This window comes from Danaus plexippus, chromosome 31 (genome assembly GCF_018135715.1).
Source record: "Danaus plexippus chromosome 31, MEX_DaPlex, whole genome shotgun sequence".
Taxonomy (NCBI): Eukaryota; Metazoa; Arthropoda; class Insecta; order Lepidoptera; family Nymphalidae; genus Danaus; species Danaus plexippus.
The window spans coordinates 156980-178903 of record NC_083558.1 but is presented as its reverse complement, the minus strand read 5'-3'; the positions used below and the strand labels follow the sequence as shown (position 1 = coordinate 178903).

Below are 21924 nucleotides of genomic sequence, written 5' to 3'. Positions count from 1 at the left end.
TTTTTCATTTAATCAACTACGTCATTATTTAAATGAATTACAGTCTACAGATAACAGTGTGACACAGACGTAACTAGCTATTTATTAATATATACATAAAATGCAACCAAAAAAATAAAAAACAAATCTAATGATTTCTAACATATTTACAAATTAAATTATTTTTAAACTGTTATAAGTGAAATGTTTCATTATTATAATTTTATGTATCTGGCGAGATCTAACGCAACGAGGTCTAGAACGAGGTTATAGTTATATAGGTATAGGTGAAGATGGATTCTATCTAAATAATTTAATATAAAATCATATACAATATCAATTAGTATTCGTTTTGGTCGCTTTTCATAGATACTTGTGAAATTTAAAGTGACGCATCCGATAACAAAGTGACTATTGATTTCAAACACGCTGATATATACACTACCGATATATATCCAATGATCTTACACCAAAAACAGAATAAAGTTTCTATTAATGTGGTATAAATATAATATAAGTGATGAAGATTTCTTTTAATATATAAATTTATGTTTGCAAATTATTCTCGCTCTTTAGTTCGAGCGCCCAGACGTGTTGCGGCCATCCAGTACGACCTTTACCCTTCTTCTCGACGTTCTGCAACAGGACATATCATTAAGGAATCAAATTATTATAAATAAAACATATATAGGTACATAAACATTTTAAAGTCGTCGTTTGTTAAACAAAAAATGTTTTGGAGTCCAAGCTGCGACTGTTTCATAAGGTGTAAATGATACAGCTAACTCCGACAACACGATTATCTATCGATTTAAACCAAATTGAAATCACGAACCCAATGAACGGAGACATACAGAACTTAATTATGACAAAAAATATATGATCGGGTAAATTGTTACCACGTGGCCGAATGCGACCCCCGACTTAAAGACACGCAGATTACATCACTAGAAAAAACATCGCTGCCTACAAAAATAGATGCGCAAAAATGTAATGCATCACAGTTCAGCGCTCTCCAGCTATTTTTTTATATTTAAGAGGTTTTTTAAGTAGCCAGTCGAATATTTTTGTTGTCTCAATTTTAGTTCTCGAGATCGAACTTTGGGATTGCATTTACGTTGGTATTTTTAGTTATCGGTTCGTATTTTCTACGTACAAAGTTTAAAGTTTTTCACTCATTCACAATTCACATACATTACAGTATTAAAATAGGAAGGTACAGCATATTTTGTACATTTTGTTAGACGACTGAAAGCAAAGAAATTAATAATCACGATTTGTTAAAAATTTAATATACTTTAAAATATTTAAACACAACAAAGAATTTACATAAAACGTCAAAAATATTAGGATGTCTATGTAAATGCATTTGTATCGTCACTCAACCCAGACCCAAACTTTGTCTCCTTACACTAGCGTTAAAGACACTATATTTCACACATCAGCTGATCACTCTCCGCGTTCAACATACAAACATAATCTTATAATATTCCCCAACATGTAACGGAGACGTCATCTCGTATTTGAGGTCAAACCCAACGGAAGCTGTTACCGCGTTGTAACGAAACATATTTTTTACCTGTTGTTTACGTTACACAAACAAAGTTTTACAACTTCCAGCGGCCATCTGGCTTGTGTTATAGTCATCTATTTTAACCTATCACCGAACGATCTCCACGAGATGAGGAGATCGCAGCCTCCGCAGTGCATATTAAAGCCGTGACATCTTATAGGTTAAGGATGTCGTGTTGGTCATTGTCACTTCAGTATATATAATCAAATAAAATTATATGTCTTGTATCTGAGAAACAATTAGACATTTTACGTGTATGCCTGTTCTTATCTTAGAATATAGAACGTGACTACCTTCTCAGAGAAAACTCCATGAGAATGGTAACACTGATGAAGCGTAATGTAGCACTCTTCTCACCAGCAGCGAGTACACCTGGAGCTAATTTTCCAGGTGTTCCAATCGTGACAGCTTCAAAGACTTAACACGTTTACCAGCTCGTATCTAGTAACCATACTATCTCCAGTACAGTACTGACTTGGCTCACTTAAAGGTTGAATTCATTTGGAAAGACTCAAAAAATGTTTTATTTTTTTTATAACAACGTCACAGACAAAGCTATTCGGATATTACTTTATAGATAAGACAATTTAATTTTATTTTCCTCGACAATATCAAAGTGTTAAGAATAATCAGAAAGCTCTGTGTTTTCGGACTAAACAAGGGTAGTTAGCGAAAAGGTGAGAATATTTTTATTGAAGTAAATTCTAGTTTTGTATATATTTTATTTCATTATAAGCCTTGCATCTAAATCGTTTAAATTAAGTCTTTTTCGTTCGTTCGTTTCGTTCGTTTACCGAAATCTACAATTATAGTGAACGAAATTAAAAAAAAAAAAACAAAATTTAATTGCAAATAAACTAAATATTTCGCAAAGTTATCTCTAATTCGTTATTTTATTATATCAAAAACGAGTTAATAAAAAAATATATCATTTTATATGGAAGTGATGCGGATAGTATTCAATCAAATAACATTGCCTATTATCAGACGGCCATGTGGCGTTCCGTAATTACATTACGACTAATAAACGGTGTCTGCTCGGCGCTCCGTCTGCTCCTTCACTGGATTAAATATATATTATACTAGCTCTGCCCGCTGCTTCGTCTCATTGAACATTGGTACTGTCTAAATACATACTGTATATGGAAAGCGAGCGAGCGACATCTATCGTCTGTGTTACGTTACTATGCACTGTACGACGGTAGACAGTAGACAGGAGACGGTAGACGGTAGACGGTAGACAGGAGACGGTAGACGGTAGACGGTAGACGGTAGACGGTAGACGGTAGACGGTAGACAGCCGATCCTGCAGGAACTACATGCAGTGAAGGGATAAACTATAGCCTTTGTCTTATTCTGAGCGTAAGGTTTTATGAAAATCGGTTTAATTGTTTTTATGTGAGAGCTACACACATCGCCGCCGCCCGCAAAAACTTTCAACTTTCTCTTTTACGATATTTACAGGATTTATGATATATATAGAAGCTGTGTGTGTGTGTGTGTGGCAAAATGTTACGGGTTACCTCCTTACTGTTGAATTGAAAAAAAATACACACTGTATATAGGCGAGAGTTTATAGTTTATATATATGTGTGTGTGTGTGTGTGTGTGAGTATGTGTATGTGTTTGTGTATATATATATGTACAATATTTTTATGTATTTAATTTTTGGTAAACTAAATGACCACCCATCCAGAGTTAGTCTACTCCAGATGACGCTTGAGATATAAAAACTATCCAATGTCGTGATTTGAGATACACGTTCAGTGTGACAGTCATGGCGCGAGTTGGTTTGAATTACGTCATAACAGAATAATGAAGAAATGTTTAAAATATATAAAAACATAAAAATAAAACAAAATTTTAAACGACATTCAGAATCTTTTGTTTTATGAAGATAACTTAAATATTAATTTAGAATTATATAAGAGCCTCGAACTATCTCGTCCAACGCGAGTTACGGTCGTCGGATGAGAATTTTTCAATTTTTTCTTTCTTACTAACGTTAATAAAGTAAATGTAACTATCTGAGTTTAGTTTGCGGACCCGAACTAATCCTTTTTTTTTTTTTTGATGACGCAGGGAAACTCTTTTTACGAGCCGTCTCACCGGCCTACCCGAACTAGTCCTAAGGATAGTTTAAACACCTCAATCACTGTTTCCCATTTCAATTTCTCTTACATCTAAGTATAAAATCCTGATATATATATAAGAATATAGAATATAGAAAATTTATTTACTTAGAATTATATATATATATATATTGTAATTAGTCTCATGTTATTATTATATTTGATTAAATTCATATACAATTCAGATCCTCGAGTACACGGAGAGATGATAGAGGTACGCACGCGTAGCCTTGGTTAGTACCGTAACTACACACGTAGCGTTAACAGTTAATCACTCAAAATACACATAGTATAATCAACGTTAGGTTGAACGAAAAACGCGAGACGCTTCGTGTGTAGTTACGATCGAACCCTCGGTAAGAATAAAGTTGTATTTAATAGATTTTATTTATTATAAATATGATTTTCACCAAAAAAATATAAAGCTGTTAAGTTTGTGCCGGCCGTTTTTTTAAGCGCTACATAGAGCTTGATGTCGGCCGGACTCGCGGGTATCAGCTAGTATGTATCATAAGGACGGCTCATATATATTATGAGCTTATTTTCGTCTTCAAACATCCACCCGAGTGCGTCTGAGATAAGTTATCACGCATTTAGTGCACTCGACATTTTCTCAGGGATTCAAGTGCGGCGCGGCGCCGAGCAGACGCGCTCGTCGGACGCTGGCTGTCTGTACGACTGTGTCTTAATTTATAGAATAATCTACGAAACCGACTCTAGATTCTAGATTGATCTAGATTTCATCTCAAGATTTATTATAGATTGTATTTAAATGTTAAAGTCTAACGACAAGCTATTTAGGTATATTATAGATTGTATTTAAATGTTAAAATGTAAAGAAGAGCTGTTTAGGTATTTCAAAAGTCACTTCAAAGCCAGAAATTTTAATCACTGATTGAATATAAGTTATTTAAATTAAAATCTAAATAAAAAATGGATGACGGAACGACCACTTCATCCTCGCGAGCGGGTTCCGTACCCGGAGCCTGTGATATATATTGACAGTTGCTCCACCAGTGATCTATCGTGTTTGGTAATTACTATACAAAACTTATACGTAAGAGTTTGCTAGAATAAAGAAGAATAAAACAGAAGAGAAGATAAGTATCTGCTGGGATGGCTGGGAATATATATATATAGGGACCAGGGCATACTTTTAAGCAGAAGGTGCTTGTGCTAGGACGCCTCTCTTCCAAATTATGATATATTTTTCCTCACCTGTGCCTCCGCGGCCCGTCTCCTCGGCGGCGCGTGGTGCAGCTCCGCCCGGAACCCTCCCGCGGGCTCACCGTCAGTCTCCAACACCTTGAGCAGATACGAGATGTACGACGTGGCCAGGCGGAGCGTCTTGATCTGGAGGAGGAATACGTCAGTGAGAAACTTACACGAACACATTACCAGCGTACATGAATGCCAACGGAACGAAACTTATCATCTTATTCCACTACAGAGCACGTGATATAGTCATATTATCTGTACCTATATATAAAAGAGAGTCGTGTTAGTTACGCTATTTATAACTCAAGAACTGCTGTACGGATTTGGCTGGAAATTTGTGGGTAGGTAGAAATCTAGAGTCGGACATAGGATACTTTTGAATTCGTACGACATAAAAAAATTTGCTAATACAATCCAAAATCCGTTTATTCACTGACTCTAAATCGAAACGCTTCGCCTGGTCAGCTTTGCGTTTCTAATAATGAAAGTAACGCGGACAAAGTCGCGGGCAAAAGCTAGTTATTCAATAAAATATCTAACCTTAGTCATCTTAGTGTCGGGGAGCACGCTCGGTATACGATCTCTGAGTTTCGAGAACGCTACATTGATGCTCTGCGATCTCGGTCGCACCATCTGACAATCGTATGGGTTAGAGTGAGATGGATTCGTCGTGTTCGCTAACGTGCTCTGTAGCGGACGTTGGAGCAAAGAATAGTTTGTTAACATTATGTTTAGTGATCACAGCGACGGACAAACCCGCGGTATTTAGTATGTGAGGAGCGCTAAAGCTAAGCAACTCTCCTCATCTGTGACACTAACACTCCAGTGTACATCGATCATGAAATCAACAGTCCGTAAGTTAAGATAAGTAATAAATCCTCAACAAAATATTGTTTAAAAGTTCTTCATAACGAAGTAACGAGGCTGTGATAGCAACCAACTAGCCGTCGGGTGGAGGGTAGGACGTGGAGTACTCAAACATTAAACATTACGTGTACTTTTAATACAGGAACAACTATCCAGTCAAGTGCAAGACAAACTAAAGCCAATTTCTGATAGGATATTTCTTTTTTATCCCGATTTAATTTTAATATATTACAATCAGACTCATCATAGTTCAAGCCAACCAAACTCTTCGCAATCCGTCACGTTGTCAACACTCACCTTGGACAGCTTGGTGTCGGGCGGCACGTTGGGGATGCACTCTCTCAGGTCGGTGAAGGCCGTGTTGATGCTCTGCGTTCTCCTCCTCTCCTTCTTGTTGGCCGTGGTCCTCCTCTTCACCACTCTCACGAACGACGGCGGCGGCCTGTCGTAACGAGGTATGGCTTGCATGTCACAGTCCAGGCCTGTTTGATGAAGAGATATGTGACTTCAAGATATCTCAAGAATTGAATAGTCCTTGTATCATTTAGAATAGGATTGTTGTTTTAAGATGTTTCTATATACTTTCTTCCGTCTAATGACTGTATGCCATTACTGTTATGTTGTAAGTGTCGTATGACCTATGTAGATTCGGTCTTGTAACTCCGCAGTTGCTTTGCAAGTTAAGCGAGGGTTAGATGTGAGTTTAATTTAACCTAACTGTGTCTCACCTCCGTTATTTTGCGGGTAGTTTTGATGCATCATAGTGTTATGATAGACATCGTAGGGTTCGTTCCCCAAAATCTGCATTTCCTCGTACGCTGTAAAAATATATTTACGTAATATTTTGCTCAAAATCACCAATCTATAAATGCATATTGAGAATTCTATTCCGCGCCACACCTACCGTAATTCCTTCCGATGTATCCTGTGTCGTGGTACACGTCTTGGTGTTCATACTCCTGGTTCTCGCCAGCCCCGGACCAGAACACGCCTCCCTCCATGGGACTTCCTGATCATTACCGACATCACATCAAATAAACATTATCATTATGATATAACTAGCTCTTCCCCGCGACTCTGTCCGTGTATGTACTATAACAGGACCGTGTATGTACTATAAGTGAGAGTGGAGACCAGCTCGTCTCTTGGAGTCATCGGAGCTCGTGTTATTTTTTATATATTTTTAAAATAGCAATGAACTCTGCAACAATTCACCTTGAACGGCCTCAACTCGTCTTACTGTTGTTATATTTTGAAAACTCAGTATTCTTGTGTAGTATAAGTACTTGTGTATTTTTCTTTTTTCATAAACTTTAAAACAAGAGAATTCAAGAATTCAAGACAGATGTGTAAGACCTACCATTATGTATAAATATAGAAACTCTGCTTGTTTGTTTCAACTCTAATGTCGGGATAACGAAGATGAGTCCAGAGAACGGATGAAGATGATTTAAGCATCTTCTCTTATTAATCTTCCTGAAATCTTTATTAGTAAATGTTTTTAAGTCCCTGGACTCAGTGAATATGATTTTTAATCGTTTTAAGTAAAACAAAAACACTCGCTGCACTTTTATTTCGATATTTTTATATTTTCGTGGATATATGTGACTGGGTACCGAGTACTATAATATAATGTACCAAAGACTTTCGCGATAAAACTAATATTTCCGCATTACAACGTGTTTTTTATCGTTTTAAACTACTCCTGACGCGACGTTCCGGTTACGTGGCAGCTTCCGTGATCGCAAAGACGAGATGAGGATGTCTGTTCGTCGATCCTGTTGTGTCATCTACCATACTGATTTGTTTCACACAGACGGACAAATGTATCTTATATATACATAAAGGACAGCCCTCTTATTGTTTAGCACGACCAAATTACCAAATAGATTACTATAGAATGTTACATTTTAATTTCTTACACGCTTAATATTTATTTTTGTGTGCTTATTTCCGGTGATGTGTTCTCGGATATACAAAAACTATGTTAGCATGTGAAAGCGGACGCAGTCGCGGGCATCAGCTAGTCTGGTACGTCCTGGATGCATCTCAACTCACCTTGGTGTGATGTCTGACAGTAGAAGGGCGGCTCATATCTGTCGAAGCCCTCGTCAGAAGGAGAGGTGCTGCCATAACTAGACATTTATACTGCAACAACAATAATATGAATATAAAAGATGTTCAAAGCTTTACTTATTACTACATTCATAGTATTTTGGCTGAACATAAAAAACACGAAGACGAATAAACACAATCCTCACAGATCATCATACTGATTGGTGCGGATTACTCCGTCACTGACAGAATCCTGACCTGATGCCCTCATCCTTCCAGTACAGCCATACATCCATCCCACATCCCTACATGTGAACAGCACCACGATGTCTCCGCAGTAGTCACTCGTTGTGTGACACGCCTATATATAACTTTACCTCTTGATATTCCTATTTAAATATAATTGGCTGAAATATTTACCATATTCAAAGAATTATATACATAAGTTTAGGATCTTTAGTCTGTATATTCTTGTTTTTAGTATAACTAACGTCCGCGTAAACTAATACAAGTAACGAAATGGGCAAACTAAGTCAGGACTTCGACTGTAAGTGTGCCTACACGCTTATTGTTACAATATGAATGTTTTCAGATTATAAACAAACGACACAATATAGATTAGTGAGTGAAGAAAAGACTCGTCACGCATAAAAACTTAATAAATAAATATGTTAGAAGCTATAACACGTTAAAATTATAATTTACAAACATTTTAATTAAAGCGGAACTACGAAAATCAATCTATTTCTGTTTTTAAGTTTAAGAATATCTTAATAAAGGAACATACACTTCCCCAATACAAACATCGATCAAAGACAGCGTTAGATCAGTGATTATAAAGAGGTTGTCTGTTACAGGCATCTGAAATGTAGCTGAGATGCGGCGCTCTCCTGACCACTTGAGCTTCAACCAGTTAATGTTACAGCTTACTGATTTATTTTGGCTCCTATCAAATTTCATCTTATTTTATACTTCACTTTTATTCTGCGGCTTCATCGCACCGAAGTCGGGGAATATTCTGCCAATGTCAACGTTTTAATTTGGTGGGTGAGTTATCTTAAGTACTGTGTGCAGGAAACACCAAGGAGTTTGTCGAATGCAATAAAGGTGTTAATTTAGTTATTATTGTTTGTTTTAAAGAATACTAGTTATATTTTTACTTAAAATAGCATTTTATACCTTATACTATTTAAAGTTTAAACTATTGTCGGACACAACTGAAAAGTTTTTTGGACTCCTTTCACAGAACTATAGTTTTATAACCTTTCTCGATACATAAACTAAATGACGTTGAGAGATTTTCATTTCCGGTTACTCCATTTTTAAATTTTAGTATTCATTTTCATCCTTATGATGACAGAAATAATTTTTATTTGAGATAAATACACATGTAAATTTAAATAGCACTTTACTAACTATAGACATCAGTGATACCTATGTATGTATTTGCAGTTTTTTAACAATTTCATTACAAGATTAAGAACTCTTTGGTGTTTTCCCCGCAGAGTATTAAAAAAGGAATTTAAAATTCGTTCAGACAATTAAATTTTTGACATTGACACAACATTCCAAAAAATATAGCGTGGATGAAGCCATAACAAAGAAAACAAAGGAAAAAAATTATTAAAGTAGCAGTCGATTATGTCGTTTCATTACAAAACTTACAAACGTAGTGGTTTTTTTTAGTTTAAATAACTTTTTAATAACATGTTCTATATAAATAATAAATCAGTCAGAATATTGTTTCGCTCTATACAGAATAAAACTGTCACAAGAAAGATCATTAAAGATCCTAAAAGAATAATACAAGTAAGATTATCAATACGCAACATATTAATTACATAATTTAAACAATCTAAGGAAACCGTAAAAAACTACGAATGTCTTGTAACTAACATAAACAATACTGTCTGTTAGCGAACGTGTTTTACACGTGTTGAGAGCGACGCTCAGACAACGTCTCGTTGACATCTTGGAAGGAGATCATAGCAAGGAGGTTACATGTAAATGTATTGGATAAATACCACTTGAAAAGATTTTACAGGACTCGTTAATAAGACTACAATGAATGTTTAGTAATGAATACAATATTACAATTGTATATATTTTTTCTAAAGTTAAATTAATATGCACCTTACATTTTTATCTTAATATCACGTCTCATATTCGTTTTAAAATTCTTATCTTATAGGAATACATTGAAAAAACTTTCTGATACTTAATACATTTTATAAAACACCTATAAATATAGATATTGTTATTGACGCTTCCAACTAGGTATTTGTAAATTCTTGGTTCAGCCACGCAAATATCAAATAAGATTTTTTTTTATTCTTGGTTTTCAAAAAAATCTTCCGGAATAAATTACCAACTTATTTAACTAAATTTAAAAAACTATCCAATGACTAAAGAAATGTTAATATTCAAATATAACCAATTACATTTTCCTTACCTTATATATAAAGACGACGCATCAAAAAAAACTATTCACACACCTCACATTAAATCTGTCACTGTTTAAAAACAAATTATAAACATTTATTATGACGATTTCACAAAAAAAAAACTCGAACTTATACTGCGATTCACTGCTTTTTAAAAAGAAAAAAACAATAATCACAATAATTTTTTTTATCTGTCGGACTTCTGTCAAACGTCACAAAAGGCGCGAACGTCCCTCCGATGTGCAATTCGACACAGGACTGGTAACAAGTGAATGTGAAGTGAAGACGCCCTTTGAGGGAGGAGTTTGGTGAGGTGTCGGAGAGCACACAGACAGCACTCAGAGGTATATATTATATATAGATATTTTTAATTTGCCATTAAATTGTATATTAAGAAAGTGAGGTTTTAGTTTTCGTTGTAACTATATATCGCTGTGTTAATATAATAGTGTTCGGGTATCTGTAGTTTTATTTATACCTGCCACTATACTGCTTTATTATATAAAATCAATATCTCTCTTCTTATTTCATGAACGAATCCCTTGTAACGGACCAGTGCTGTTATATAAAAATGAAATTATTTGTCATTTTCTTAACTATTCTAGAGAAATATAACATTGTTTATAAAGCTATAGATTCTCTCGTGTTGGCTTCACTTTTTCCACATAACTCGTGTACCAATCGAAGTTTCCAATAAACAAGAAATACACACATATAAAGATATGGTGGCTAAATGTTTAACTCGATTAAAGTTATTTTTGTTTCTACACTTTATATGAAATATTGTGCAATGTTTTGTTTGCGTATCCCAAGTGTGATCGTAACTACACACGTAGCGTTAACAGTTTGTTTAATGACTCGCATAGTATTAACGTAGATTGAAAGAGAGACGAGAGACGCTTCGTTTGTAGACATAACGAACCTCGAGTAATCACACCGAACGTTCAGCGCGTGCTGTCGCTATTGGTCCACATCTCATCCAATGGAGAGATGCTGTGTGGGCGGAGATGACTCCCAGCGACACGGTACCTTCATCTCACTTACCGTCACGAGCGCTAGATATACATTTACTATAACACGAGAGCCGACCAGTAATGTTATTAACTTCAACACGACTTATATATAAAGTAGATTAAGTAGATGATAATATAGTAGTAACCAACACACACACACACACACACATATATATGTGTGTGTGATTAACAATGTAATTATGTGAGACACAATATTATTTGTATGAACCGATATTAGGAGCTCACAGAATACATGTTGCATGGGAACAGACGCGTTAACCGACGGCGATAAACGAGGTTCTGTTGTGTGCCTCCTGCTAACAATAAGTGTAGTTCCCACAAAACGACCGCGCACTCTAAGGTATTACTTACGATGTTTGTACGTCTGTTTGTTACAAATAATATATAAAAATTTAATTAAATATTATCATCGTATCAACGTGTCTCACTTTACACGTTAGAGACGGATATATGTGTTATTGTAAAGTGACTACGTAGTACCTATCATTAATAGGGTTCGGTCTTGAACTCGCGGCTTGCTGCGCCGTCCCGTCTCCATACTGTTTGATATATATATATATATATGTAAATAATCTTATTTAAACTATTTACTCAAATCAATGGACGTCAATATTTCTGTCAGATGCCAAGCTAATATTAGTCTCAGCGCCATCTATCGATTAAAGGCATCTTTATAAGCTACCCCAGTGCCCAAGTGCCAATCAAGGCCTCACCGTATTTCACCAGTCTCCCTCCAAGTGAATTATTTGTTAGACTGACCTTCTAATGGAAACTAATTTATTGAAACCATTATTATACGAAACGAGACGAATTGAAACTAATGTTTTAGGATTACTACGTGTTTTATATTTTTAACTGCATATTCTCTACGTTTCGGTTACTTTACAGCAACCGTGATCATTAAGACGAGATCAGAATGTCTGTCAGTTGGTCTTTTATCAAATAATTACTAAATCTATGTATGTTTGTATATAAACTCCATTACAAAAATGACAGTGACAGTATATTTACATGTTTTATTATTTTAGTCTTCTTGGAATCTAGTTTAATGTTGGTTTAATATTTGTGTATCGGCCGTCAGCGCCATCTGTAGTCCGAGTCACTTCACTACCCGGAGTGAGACGCGTTGTTACATCACAATCTGCACAGCCGTTCCAAGGAGTTTGCTATAAAATCTAAGTTCCTAAAAATATCTTACATGCTTTCACATAACATTCTAAAGTTACACAAGACTACTTTCTCCATACATTCGTTGAAAAGCTCTAATTTTTCTCATACATATTATAATATATAAGATTTTATTTATCAACTTCATAAATGCACCTTAAAACGATAAAAAATGAGTAGTCTTGTATTTAATTCAGAAAAATAGTTTTTTTGATATGAAACGTTTAAAAATTCAATAAATAAAAGGAAAAGTTTGCAATTTTAATAGAATTACGAAAATGATGGAAGTTAAATAACAATGACAATGCTAATGTTGAGAGGAAGTACGTTAATATGTTATATGTAAAAAGTATATATATTGAATTATATAAAAAACACACACACACACACACACACACATGTACGTGTGTGTGTGTGCGTGTGTATAGAACGTCAGTGTGGCATTGTCGCCGAATGTCAAACATAATGACATTAGTCGTGGTGTTGCTAGTTTATAGAGCTATATATATATCTGATAAGCCCCGACCTCACTTCCGGCGGCTGGTGTTCGGGATTCAAACGGAAACAACGAGAATAAAATTATAAAATATTGATTTTATTATTGTTATATCACTTGTGGACTGTTGTCAGTGCAGCGGGTGACTGGCAGCGGTCAGACATACGACTGTAACAAACGACAGACATACAACCTTAAAATCTTTATTATATACGTGCTCTGATATGATGCAGGCAGTTGAGGGTAGGCGGAAAAAATATGACTATGAAATAGAATTAATTTACACGAACAAGAGTCCAAGCAACAAGACAGTTTAAAAAAAATTACGTCAAGATAACCTCTCGTTAATGAGCACGTAACATGCAGACGACGAAGGTAAAATAATAGTGATTGGCATACTGAAAGTAAATAAAACCGGAAGATAAGGCTAGTTCATTATGCGTCCATCACTAGTTATACTGTCCGACTACCTCCCGACGCTCCCACGTCTAAATATGTTGCCAAGAGCTATATTTCTCGTCAAATTACATAAATGCAAAATATTAAAATCCACTCAGTGGTTTTACAGTAACTAGTGATGTTCCTTTCTCGATTCGACATGTCACTAGTGTTGTAACCAGTCCCCGTACGATCTCGACCTACCCTCATAGTTTTCAGTGAGCGTTGTGTGATTTACCTCATTCCATAGCAGACGCGTCCAAACTAACATTAATATAACTGGCCCCCATGTTATCTCTGTGCCGCGGCGACACCACGTGCCGTTTGGCGTTCTCGTTCTCCTCTAAGTCTTGTTCGCAGACGCCACACTTCAGCTTCCCGAACTCGTAGTAATCGTATTTGTTCCTGGACAGCATTAAGATGTTGTGTTTCAGCTCCAGGTAGAAGCGGAACACGTTCTCCGCCGACGGCTTGTTGGCGAAGTGCTCCGCGAACACCAGGTGAGTCAGCAGGGAGCGGATCGACTTGAACACCTCCTTGCAGTCGACGCACGTGAACTCGGCGCCCTCGTTGTGTAAGATGTGGTTCCCGCGCATGTACACACTGATGATGTCGCCCTTGTTGGCCTTGAGCCGGGCCTCGGCTATCAGGTTCTGGTGATTGATGTCCGACAGCACGTGGCCGACGGCGGAACTGACGTCACCGAGAGCCACATCGCAGACGTCGCAATGGATTCCGTCGGACGTGGAGATGTTGTTAGTGGCGAGTATTTTGTCATCGCTGTCAGGGTGCAGGGCGCAGTTGATGAACTTGGCCACGGTCTCCACGTGGATGCTGCTATCGAAGTGTTCGACGATCGCCGCGAACGAGGGCAGCGCGATGTAGGTCGGGCAGATGGTGCATATGTAGAAGTTGCCGAAACTGGCGTAGTACTCCGCGGGTCGGCATTGGTTCTTGTAGAGGAGCGACAGCTTGTGGGGGGCGGCGTTGCGTAGATGTTTCTTCTGGCGGATGTGGTTGAACAGCACCTGACGCGGACCCTTCAAGGTCATCTCGCAGCAGGAGCAGTAGTTGGCCAGCTTCCCGGACGGGCGTATGAAGTTCTCTATGACTACGTGGTCTCTGTTGTTCAGGGGTTTGCCGACAGTCGCCAGGAACTTGGCCCAGTCTAGACTCCTGGGTCCCCACTCGTCCGGTGTCTGCCCGTCCGGGGAGTCGAGCTTCATCTTCCTGTACAGCTTGTCCGAGAGCCGCCCGAGGTGGTTCTCGTCCAGTATGTGCAGGATGACGTTATCGTTGGACTCCATGGAGCATTTACAGAGCCCGCAGCTCGGCCCGCGCGCGTCTCTGGTCACGCCGAAGTTGAAGAGGAACTTATTGTTGAGGTCGTTGATGGCGGTGTCGCCCATCGCGTATGGAATGTTTTTATCCGACTGCAGGATGTAGGCGAGGTTGTGTATGTGCGTGTCGCTGAACACGTGGTTCAGGACGCTGTCGTAGCGGAACCTCAGCGTGTAGTACTCGCAGGCCATGCAGAAGAACGCCAGTTTGCCAGTGCGGTCGTCGGCTAGCGTCAGCAGCTTGTGGGTCCTCAGTAACGTCGTGATGTACGTCTCGATGGGTCCGTAGTAGCGGTACTTCTTCATCTGATTCTTGGCCGGTCTGTCGTTCTCGTCGTTCTCGTAGTTCTTGTTGGCGTCCGCCGCGAAGTTCTGGTTCACGTTGTCTTTGATGCTCATGATGATGGGCGCCACCGAGCTGGTCTGTGTCGAGAAGTCGATGCCGGAGACCTCTTGGCAGAGCTTGTCGTAGATGTTCTGATAGTATTTGACCGCCGCGTCGATGCTGGCCTCGGAGTTATCTGCCAAGTGTCTTATCAGAGCGGTCTCCAGCTTCGCTGAGAACGTCTTGTCCAGCCTCTCCATGGGCTTCATGAGATGCATCAATTGCTCTATATGCTGGCCGCTCTCCCCGCCGCCCATGGCGGACAAACGCCTGGACATTTTCGGTAGAACTATAGGTTCGGCCACATCGACACTCTCCCTCTTCACCTTGGGTAAATGCACTTCGAGATTGAAATGTTTCTGCAGGGACTCCATCAGAGGTATATCGTCTCCGAGCTCGATTTCGACGTCGCAGTCCACACAGATGTGGACTTGCTTCGCGTTGTCAGCTATAGAGAACTGGGCCCTGAGTATTTCCGGCACGTCGCTGACCGGAAGACTGTTGAACCTTTGTCTTTGGAGGCTGCTCTTCTTCTCAGTCGTGAAAATATACTCAACTTCGACCCCGTCCCGTTTCTTTAGGAATATATGCCTGTGAGCTTCGTCCAAGTCTCTCAAGTAGCGCAGTACGGCGGGGCTCTTGTTTGTCATGGGATGGTTGATGACCTTCCGTAGATGGTGAGCCAGCCTCCTCACTTCCTCCAACTTCCTGAACGACAGCACCGACAGTTCCGCTACGCCCTTGCAGATAAAATCCATCTCCTCTTTTCCAGACATCGTTGAGTTGGAAGACCTATCTCGTTGACGAGAATTCTGGTTACACCGAGCTGGGTGTGGCGTGTCTTGTGTGTGGTGCCCGTACGATAGGTTTTATAATTTGTGCGTTAACTTTTTGTCCAGAAGGGGTTTTATAATTTTTTGATTAACTGGTTTGATCTGAAGACTATCACCGCATTTCAAGATCTGGAATAGAAAAATATGTTTTATATAGATAATACATGTTCGATACGAGGTATTAGGATACAATCCAGTATAGCTCTGTTAAGAATTAACTTGTAAGAAACTAAAACTATTTCCTTCACTTCCTTATGAACAGTCTATTAAAGGAAGTCGTTGAGCGAGCGTCCAAGACTATATTGAATAACTGTAGGTTAGTTTTACAGTTATTAAGGAACAACTTACATTTTCATGTATTAAGGATCAAAGCAAGTTATATATATTTAAAAATCATATTCTTAGAATACTTCAGAATTAAATATTCACATACACATAGGTACTCAGAACTTCCGGGACAAAACTCAGCTGACACAGACATTTGTTAACCAGACATTATCTTAACATACGATAAAAATGGAGACGAAAAAAAATATGGAGAATTAAAATAATTTATTGACCAAATAGAATAAATTTATTCAATATTCTTCGATGAATATTCATAAACAGTATAGAACTCATTCCAGAATGTTCCTCAGCCCACTGAGAAGAATAATTCATCTTAGTGTGTTGGATCTCAACGTTATTAATGTTATTTGTTAAGATTAGCAACGTACACTACGACTTCACGTAAATATAATCTGGAGTGACGACAGATAACTTCACTCCGTACGCCTTTGTTTGAACTTAACCGAATAACTAACAAAGGAAATGAAAACAAGTTACAACCCATAGTTAAACATAACTGTAAAATATATACTGACATTACCACTTATACTCATGTACTAGCCAAACTCATTTACTATTTTCAGTCAGTTAGTTATCTTTGATGTCTTAAAAACTTATTTACTCAATTATGAGCCAAATAATTTGAATATATATATAAATTCAATATAATTCTAGTTTCAATAAAATGGTGAGAATAAATTTATTTTAAACTGAGTAACTTCAAAACAATATGAGATTACAGCATCCGAGTATTCTGTTATCAATGTAATGACGAATACTTGAATTGTTAATCGAATTAATGTATAAATAACATACATAAAATAAAAACAATGAATTCTGCTAGAAACATAAAACAAAGTTTTCAAATACGTGGTATATACGGTCGAAAGTTAGGTTATGATGATGTAGCAGTTAGTGCTGGAGTGTCCCGGATCCAGGTGTTGGGTGTTCTAAAGCTAGATCTAGGTTCGTAACTGGTCTAAGATACCTGGAAGTCTTGATTTTGTGCATGGCAGCCTTGACCGCCTATGTTCGTACGGGCCTGCGATGACAATCTCGCGATGACATTATAGTGTATGAGAGATGTTGAGACTTGAGAAACAGCCACAGATACCACAGACTATACATGTGATAAATGGAGTTACGTTGTTTATTGTATGTAATTTATTTGATATCTAAATATTAAAAATAATTGAATTATTTAAGGAAAAAGGAATTCTGTTTTCTATATAAAATTACTAAAATGGATTTGTATTTCCGAACAGTATTGTGTATTCATCAGTTTTTTAAATCATAGCGGTTATAATTTAACGTTTATTTTCGTGAATTTCGATCCTAACTTACTTATTAAGCAGAAATATTATACGAGAAGCCATATCCAGATTATTAATCTTTATTTCAACTGCTTATTAGGAATTATCCGACAAATTAAGATATAATTGAAAATAATATTTGTCCAGCCCTGGATGTAATCCAAATGTAAAAAGTAATCGTTCGATAGATTAACTGGTAAAAAAAATATTTCATATTATTATTTTGTTAATTACTTGATGTATCGAATATTAACAAATTAATCATTTGAAAGGAATGTAAATTATGCATAGCAAATAAAAATTTGCATTTCTATTATCATGTAAAGGGACAAATATTTGAACAACTGACAGCCATTGCGTTACTGTTATTCAAGTTATTACTAACGTGTTGTTTTATATGTCTTTAGAACTTTCGTAATCCTTCATCATTATCACACATATTTTATAAACGAACCTTAGATATTAATTAAAACCTTTAATAACTTATTAAACTATGACCACACACATACTCTTAATGTTAATTACCTAATATTTGATCTCATTAAAATATGAGAATTAAAGATAAGAACTAGGAACAGTTATTTCTAAATTATAAAAGGTTGATTGACATTTGACACTTGACAGTAAATAGTGACAGGACTGTTTTGTTGTTTACATAAATAAAAAGCAGTTACGAAGTTCCTGATTGTGAATTCAGTCGAGGCTGTTGAATTTGATTTCCTATTTAAGTTTATCCTGGATTATGATATATTTGTCACCTTTATTCTACACAACGCTGGCAGAATATACTGTGCACGTCCTTGCACGGGTGAAGGCTGTATGATTAGTTAATGTTACGATCGTAATTGGGACATGGAGGTCGAAGAATACTCCATCGACGAGGACACAGTGTGCGGCGTCTGTCAGGCCGAGTTCCTGGACGTGGTTGATCTACAGACACATATATCGCAATACCATCTCAGTAGTAGAAGTAACTACTGCCCGTTCTGCATGCAGGCCTTCCCAGACTTAGAAGGTTTCGCTTTCCATATGAGAAATGAACATTTTGATTCCTTATTATATTGTAAATATTGTACGAGATTCTTTATAGACGAAGAAGTCTTGAGCGATCATGAAGCAAAGCATCAATATTCTGAACAAAACAACAAAGTATGCTGTTCTCAGTGCCAATTTGTTTTTGATGAGATCTGTCAGGTGGAGTCACATGAGTTCACGGAGCACAGGTTCAGAGACGACAGTGTGATGTTGCAGGACGCTCACCCCTTGCTGTCTTCACATCTCAATATGAATGTCAAGTTATTTATCCGAGCTCTGTGTGATAATTTATTATTTGACTGCATTCAATGTGGCTTCTCAACTTTTGATAGAACTTTATTCATTCAGCATTTAAAATTAGAGAATAAACAATGCTATGTTTGTGATACGTGTTGCAATGTTTACAAGACAAAGGACGTCCTCTCTAAGCATTGCAACACTCATATATCCACTCTTAATCCAAGGAAAACGTCCGTCCCAAACCAATGCAGGAGATGCAAGAAGATTTTAACCGGCACCAACATGAAAACTCATCACAAAACCTGTGTGGATATGAAGTGCAGCACATGCAACCTGTCATTTGATTCGGTGACGGATTACGCGGAGCATGCAGCCAGTCACTCCTCGGAGAAGACAGTTCCTTTGCAAATATGTAAATATTGTCAAAGACCGTTGGTCGGAGCTGATGTGTTGGAGAAGCACATACAGAGACAACACAAGCACGAGCTACATCTGTACAAATACCACTGTAAGAGTTGTGATAAGATTTTTAAACATCCAAAACTCCTCTTCGGACACTTCTTTTCGCAGCACAGAGATATCAAGCCTTACATCTGCAACATCTGTAACATCAGCTTCAGGATGAGGAAGAACTTCACTATTCACATAAAACTGGATCACAAGAGCGTTGGTTCTGTTGAGTTTGATGATCAGTTTTACGTTCACTTCACAGAGAAGAAATCAGATAAGAACAAAGAAAATATGGATGGAGAAGAACCTGAGAGAAATGAAGAAATTCAGAAAAATGATGAAGAACTTGAAAGATGTGAAGAAGCTGCGAAAAGAATTGGAGAAGACACTAAAAGAAATGATAAAGTTGCCGACGACAAAATAGTTGCTGGAAATAAGAAAAACAGAGATATTGAAGCAGGCATTGAAGTAACCGTTGAAGAAGTAAAGAATGAAGGCGGTGAAGGTCATGACGCGACCAGGAGAGACCAGAACACCACAGATAGAGTCGAAAAAACAGATGAAGATGGTGATGGAAGGAGTGGTGAAGCGGTTGATACGGTTCCTGTAGAGGACACGCAGCAGAGAGGAAAATATAGAGTTACAGCATCAGAAGAAAAGGAAGACACCAGGAAACTTAAAAGATATAGAGTCAGTGACTCCGACGACTCCGACGCGCCGCTCATGACCGTCATGAGGAGGAAGACGATAAAACAAAGACGAAAACGAACCAAAAAGAACGCATCAAATAAATTCACGTGCGGCCAGTGCGGTCGGAACTGCTACACCTTCCAGAACTACCATCGACACGTGGCTTTGCACAAGAAGAATGAAATAAAGACTTGCATCAAGTGCCACAAGGCGTTCCGACATCAGAGTCAACTGGAACGACACATCAAGAAACAACACGCCAGCTCCAAGCTCACCGAAACACTCAAGAAAGTCATGGAACGGAAGAATAATGACGCTAAACCAGGCGAGGAAAGAAATAAGACTCGCGAGGATGGTGTGGAAGAAGACGGCAGAGGAAGAGGCCGTTCAGAGACCGAAAAAGTTGAATTGATCAGAGCGAAAACATTCAGAAGCACCATGAGAAGAGTCGAGCTGGAGAGACCTTCGACTCCTGTGACCATAACGCCTGTAACGACGACACCGCCACAGGACGACACGCTGTCAGCCAAGAAGTTCATAGAGAGCTTCATGCCGGAGAAACAAGAGTCCAGCATCACGATCTCCAGCTGTCTGACGATAAAGAGAGTCGCAGGAGACCGGCGGCCCGCCTCCATCACACTCACGAAATACACGCCGGAGCCAGAGTTCCTGATGAGACCGAGGCTACGGATGCCGGTCAAATTCAAAGACGAACACACACAAGCACATGACGTCACCATCAGGGTTGTCAATAAGGAGGTCCGGTCTGGCTTCCAGTTGAACAGCAGCAGGTTTCACGAGCCTGAACCGAGGTCTGCGAGCGAAGACGTGCCTGGGGTCGGGGAAGAAATTCTGCTAGACGGTGAGAGGAGTCATAGGTCTGTCGTTATAAACGACGTCTTGGCCTCTGATGGTATTAAAATAGGTCATCTCTGGCCCCAAGCGCCGCCGTACTACAGAATAGTCAAAATCAATGAGGTGGAACAGACTCAGGAACCGGAGGAGGTCGAGGAGTTCGTGGAATCAGACCTCACTCTGCCGAACGGAACTAAACTGGTGAACGTGAACCCTCTGTCTCACCTGCTGGGAGATCGTCAGCTGAGAGACATCCGGCGGGCGAGGACCAGGTACTACCACCCGAAGGTCAAGAACATCGCACAGACCCTGGCCGAGGCGCTGATGAAGTTAGACAAGACGAGGTACCAGTTGCGGAAAGAACACAAGAAGAACACTCGAGGACAGGCTCCGGAGAAGACCTAGACATACGAGTCTCATGAAGATGTACATAAATCATTATTAATGTTATCATTTTGAAAGGAAAATTAAATTTTCTGTGAATCACATCCATGAATATTAAACACGTTGGTCCGCGGACTTTCGTTCAGCCAGTTTTCTTTATCCCTTGAATTTTCCAAAACTTATAATATGTATATACTGATATTATCTATTCACAAGCTAATTGCTGATAGATGTAGGCATCAGATTCCTCATAATTGACATCTTTGTAACGTTAACTTATCAAGACCTGAAACCTCTCAGCAATCAAGGGATTCCCCGAGCGGTTGCCGGGTCCATGATGCAGGGAGAGGAGCTTCAACAGTGCCTGGGACTCGCGACCCAGGGGCAGGTGTAGGTTTAAGGGACCCCTATCTAACGCGTGTTACTGGGATGCAAATATCTCCTGTCTGACTCCTCGCTTTTCATATCTAAAGTGATAATTCAGCCACCTATCATTGATCGCTGGCACTGTCTTGTTGTAACCCATCCAAGTGGTGTCTCGGAGGGGTTCGTTCCTTCTACTGTCTCCCGCCAGTGCGAGCTCCTGTAGTCTTGTTGACTCCGGTCTCAGCCGCCGTCCGAGAGGAAGTCATTTTATTCATTTATTAATAAGAGATTTAACCTTTGTTA

General features: G+C 38.5%; 3 protein-coding genes across 5 annotated transcripts; 1 reads left to right on the top strand and 2 right to left on the bottom strand.

Annotated features, from left to right (window-relative positions):
* Window positions 1-439: 439 nt before the first annotated feature.
* LOC116778548 (heart- and neural crest derivatives-expressed protein 2-like) lies at window positions 440-11262 on the bottom strand. Of its 2 annotated transcripts, XM_061525924.1 has the most exons (8): window positions 10277-11262; window positions 7828-7917; window positions 6674-6778; window positions 6498-6587; window positions 6067-6251; window positions 5443-5535; window positions 4903-5037; window positions 440-615 (listed from the first exon to the last, which is right to left on the bottom strand). In XM_061525924.1, the coding sequence occupies exons 2-8, from the start codon at window positions 7910-7912 to the stop codon at window positions 526-528; spliced, it is 783 nt and encodes a 260-aa protein (XP_061381908.1). In that variant the 5' UTR covers window positions 7913-7917; window positions 10277-11262; the 3' UTR covers window positions 440-525. The 2 variants fall into 2 exon arrangements, with proteins under 2 accessions (XP_061381908.1, XP_061381909.1); XM_061525925.1 differs by lacking the exon at window positions 5443-5535 and having other exon boundaries at window positions 10277-11253.
* Window positions 11263-13043: 1781 nt separating this feature from the next.
* LOC116778307 (uncharacterized) lies at window positions 13044-17433 on the bottom strand. 2 transcript variants are annotated; one of them, XM_061525760.1, is made up of 3 exons: window positions 17277-17433; window positions 13642-16090; window positions 13044-13158 (listed from the first exon to the last, which is right to left on the bottom strand). In XM_061525760.1, the coding sequence occupies exon 2, from the start codon at window positions 15902-15904 to the stop codon at window positions 13643-13645; it is 2262 nt and encodes a 753-aa protein (XP_061381744.1). In that variant the 5' UTR covers window positions 15905-16090; window positions 17277-17433; the 3' UTR covers window positions 13044-13158; window position 13642. The 2 variants fall into 2 exon arrangements, with proteins under 2 accessions (XP_061381744.1, XP_032528156.2); XM_032672265.2 differs by having other exon boundaries at window positions 13044-13133.
* Window positions 17434-18270: 837 nt separating this feature from the next.
* Window positions 18271-21393, top strand: LOC116778404 (zinc finger protein Xfin-like). Its single transcript, XM_032672398.2, has one exon. The coding sequence runs from the start codon at window positions 18454-18456 to the stop codon at window positions 21274-21276; it is 2823 nt and encodes a 940-aa protein (XP_032528289.2). The 5' UTR covers window positions 18271-18453; the 3' UTR covers window positions 21277-21393.
* Window positions 21394-21924: the final 531 nt, after the last annotated feature.

What these genes read in the sequence shown, in the direction of transcription:
- LOC116778548 (XM_061525924.1), bottom strand. Translation starts at nt 7,912, where the DNA reads ATGTCTAGTTATGGCAGCACCTCTCCTTCTGACGAGGGCTTCGACAGA. An exon ending in CTGTCAGACATCACACCAAG is followed by an intron (nt 6,779 to 7,827) that starts GTGAGTTGAGAT and finishes GGTAATGATCAG; the next exon opens with GAAGTCCCATGGAGGGAGGC. An exon ending in ATACATCGGAAGGAATTACG is followed by an intron (nt 6,588 to 6,673) that starts GTAGGTGTGGCG and finishes ATATTTTTACAG; the next exon opens with CGTACGAGGAAATGCAGATT.
- LOC116778307 (XM_061525760.1), bottom strand. Translation starts at nt 15,904, where the DNA reads ATGTCTGGAAAAGAGGAGATGGATTTTATCTGCAAGGGCGTAGCGGAA.
- LOC116778404 (XM_032672398.2), top strand. Translation starts at nt 18,454, where the DNA reads ATGGAGGTCGAAGAATACTCCATCGACGAGGACACAGTGTGCGGCGTC.